Here is a 2,693-nt window from a genome sequence, read left to right as displayed (position 1 = left end):
AAGCCTCTAGGCTCGTCCGCTGCGATTGTCGTAGATTAAAAAAAAAAATAACGGAAAAGTAACGAAAAGTTACTTTCTCAAATAACGGTAACTGTAACGAGTTACTTTTAAAAATCGTTAACTAGTAACGGTAACTTGTTACTTTTCCTACTCGGTAACGAGTAACTGTAACTTGTTACTTTTAAAAAGTAACTTTCCATTCCCTGTATATGCACATATAAAAAATTAACGTTTTCAATATACACTATGAATACAAGATAGTAAAAATACTAAAAATAAAGCTTTTTCTCATATACCAATTACATTTATTAAATATACAATAAAAGGAATTTGAGAAAATGCAAATATATAAGAATGAGAATATTGTCAACGAAAGCTCTCAAAGCTCAGCTAGTTTAAAAAAAAACCATGCGACGACGATAAAAATTTATGTAAAATTTTTTGTGATGTAAACCTATAAATAACATTTTTGCCATGCGGACATGTATTGGCACGTGAAAAATGTGCAAAAAATATAATACAATGCAGCGTATGTCGTAGATTTGTTAAAACTACTCTATGAGTGTACATTATTTATTAGTATTTATATCCTTATGACAAATAATCTATAGATTCTGCTAAAGAATTTTCTACTTACCATCACTTTCAAGCAAAACTAAATGACATAAAGAGACAGCAAAGCATGTCTACACAATCGCAACAATCGCACAAATCTGTGATTTCACAACACGGCTCAGCACGGCTCTGCATGGCTCAGTGTAGCTCGTCATAGCTTGGAAAGTCTCTATGCGACCGTGATTTTAATCTTTTTTTATATCAATTTCGAGATCCTGTGACGAGTCAAAACCGATCACGATCAGCCATACTGAGCCATGGACCGTAGAATCCCGTCTTTATGATGCCGGCAACTTTTCATAGATTTGTTTTGAACGATTTCAAATATACCGACATTGTAACAATATGCTAGCCATAATAACGTATATATATTGTCAATAGTTTAATAACAAGATAATTGCATCAATACTATCTTGTATTATCGCAGTATAACAGCATTATTGTCTTATTTTGTATGTTATTGTAATAATATGACATTATGAATTACGAATTTTGATGATGACGATTTTAAAGTTGTAAACAAGTTGCTCGCAAGTTGCTACCCAGAGTTGTCATACCGTAAAGGTATCGAGTTGCTAACAAATGCGAACTTGGTTGCTGCAATTCTGATTATAACAACACATCTCGGATAACACACATGATCAAAAACAAGACACGTCTTAAAGACATTTTTGGAAAAGATGTCTTATATCTCGATTTTAAAAAAACCGTCTTTAAAACTTATGTCTTGATTTTGAACATTTATGAAATACTACAAAATACCTTTTACACTATATGTATTTATATACATACTATTATATAAATTAAAAAAATTAGAACCGTATTAAAATTGCTTAAAATATTATGTTCTTTGAACATGTATGGAAGTTTCTTCAACATTTTGGCATGAATCATTAACTGCATTATCAGCCAACTGCTGAGCCTTGAATAATTCGACAAGTTGTTCCGTTGCTGTGGGACCAAGTTTAACAGCTGCACCAAGCTCTTTCTACAAATAAAATGAAATATGTCATATATTTTATGAAGTTAAATACAATTTTTTTGTAACTAATTCCTTAATACAAAATTAAAAAATCTTGATATAAAATGAAAAAATCTATTTCTGGATAAAAACATAATTACATCAGGAAACTGAATCAGGTTTGACATAGGATTTCTAAAAGTAAATGGTGTCCATGGTCCCTGAATTGATGGAAATTCCGTGTGCCATAGTTTGCGTAATCTCAACAAAGGACCATTATGAAACTGCGTTCGTAACAATTCCATCCATTTTACAACATCATCCCGGTTATAATTAGCAACCTCCATCCATTGTCTATCGCCATTCACTGGAAAAATATATTCTACATTAGCACTACACTAATAAGGTTTCAAATACAGATAATGATCCATGGATGAACACAAACGTACAATATTCGGCTACTATAACTGGTTGCCTGTGCCTTCTTGGTTTAACATATACTACAACTCCTGGATTTTCTTTTGCATAATGAACTAGATCATGTTCTATAAAGCCTCTATAAAAAAAATTTAATATTGATTTAAGAAGAAAAGAAAAAGAAAAATGTTAATTTTAAATATTGCTTAAAAACATTTAAAGTGAGTATAGGTTAGAATCACCTTATTCCCTGACTTGCACCACTGTTTTTGCAAAACTTTAAAGTTATTCTCTGTAACTGGCAGACATAACGTCCGATCCCGAGACCAAAAGGTGCCCGCGGGAATCCTGATTTCAGAAATAAGTATTTATTCGACATATTGCGGCACCTAAATCAGCAGTGTGGTGCGCTCAGGTGCGCTGCACGAATGGCTATGGGCCTGCGCACAATACAGGAATAAGAATTAGATATTAAGATTTCACCTATCAGAAACCGTGTATTCCGATGTAATCAGTTTCTGATAGGTCAAAATCTTAATATCTAATTCCTATTCCTCTATTGTGCTCAGGACCTACAGGCTAGTTTAAACTGGAAACACAATAGGCACAGGCAACAGAGAATAACGAGCCGTCCAATCAGAGCTCTGAGATATAATATCGAACTTATACCCCAAAGCTCTGATTGGACGGCTCGTTATTC

The 2,693-nt window shown here is 33.0% G+C and overlaps 1 protein-coding gene across 1 annotated transcript; it reads right to left on the bottom strand.

Moving 5' to 3' along the window:
* Positions 1-1,439: 1,439 nt before the first annotated feature.
* Positions 1,440-2,408, bottom strand: mRpL43 (mitochondrial ribosomal protein L43). Its single transcript, XM_018520743.1, has 4 exons — positions 2,236-2,408; positions 2,026-2,132; positions 1,738-1,943; positions 1,440-1,603 (listed from the first exon to the last, which is right to left on the bottom strand). Exons 1-4 carry the CDS (start codon positions 2,370-2,372, stop codon positions 1,457-1,459), a joined length of 597 nt encoding a protein of 198 aa, XP_018376245.1. The 5' UTR covers positions 2,373-2,408; the 3' UTR covers positions 1,440-1,456.
* Between the last annotated feature and the right edge of the window lie 285 nt (positions 2,409-2,693).

This window comes from Trachymyrmex cornetzi, unplaced genomic scaffold (genome assembly GCF_001594075.2).
Source record: "Trachymyrmex cornetzi isolate Tcor2-1 unplaced genomic scaffold, Tcor1.1 scaffold922, whole genome shotgun sequence".
Taxonomy (NCBI): Eukaryota; Metazoa; Arthropoda; class Insecta; order Hymenoptera; family Formicidae; genus Trachymyrmex; species Trachymyrmex cornetzi.
This window is presented reverse-complemented; position numbering and strand designations above follow the sequence as displayed.

Bases quoted from the DNA above. Each gene is read 5' to 3' on its own strand.
- mRpL43 (XM_018520743.1), bottom strand. From the start codon at position 2,372: ATGTCGAATAAATACTTATTTCTGAAATCAGGATTCCCGCGGGCACCT. The intron at 1,944-2,025 runs GTACGTTTGTGT...ATATTTTTCCAG, and splicing joins AGTTATAGTAGCCGAATATT to TGAATGGCGATAGACAATGG. The intron at 1,604-1,737 runs GTAATTATGTTT...TTTTATTTGTAG, and splicing joins ACCTGATTCAGTTTCCTGAT to AAAGAGCTTGGTGCAGCTGT.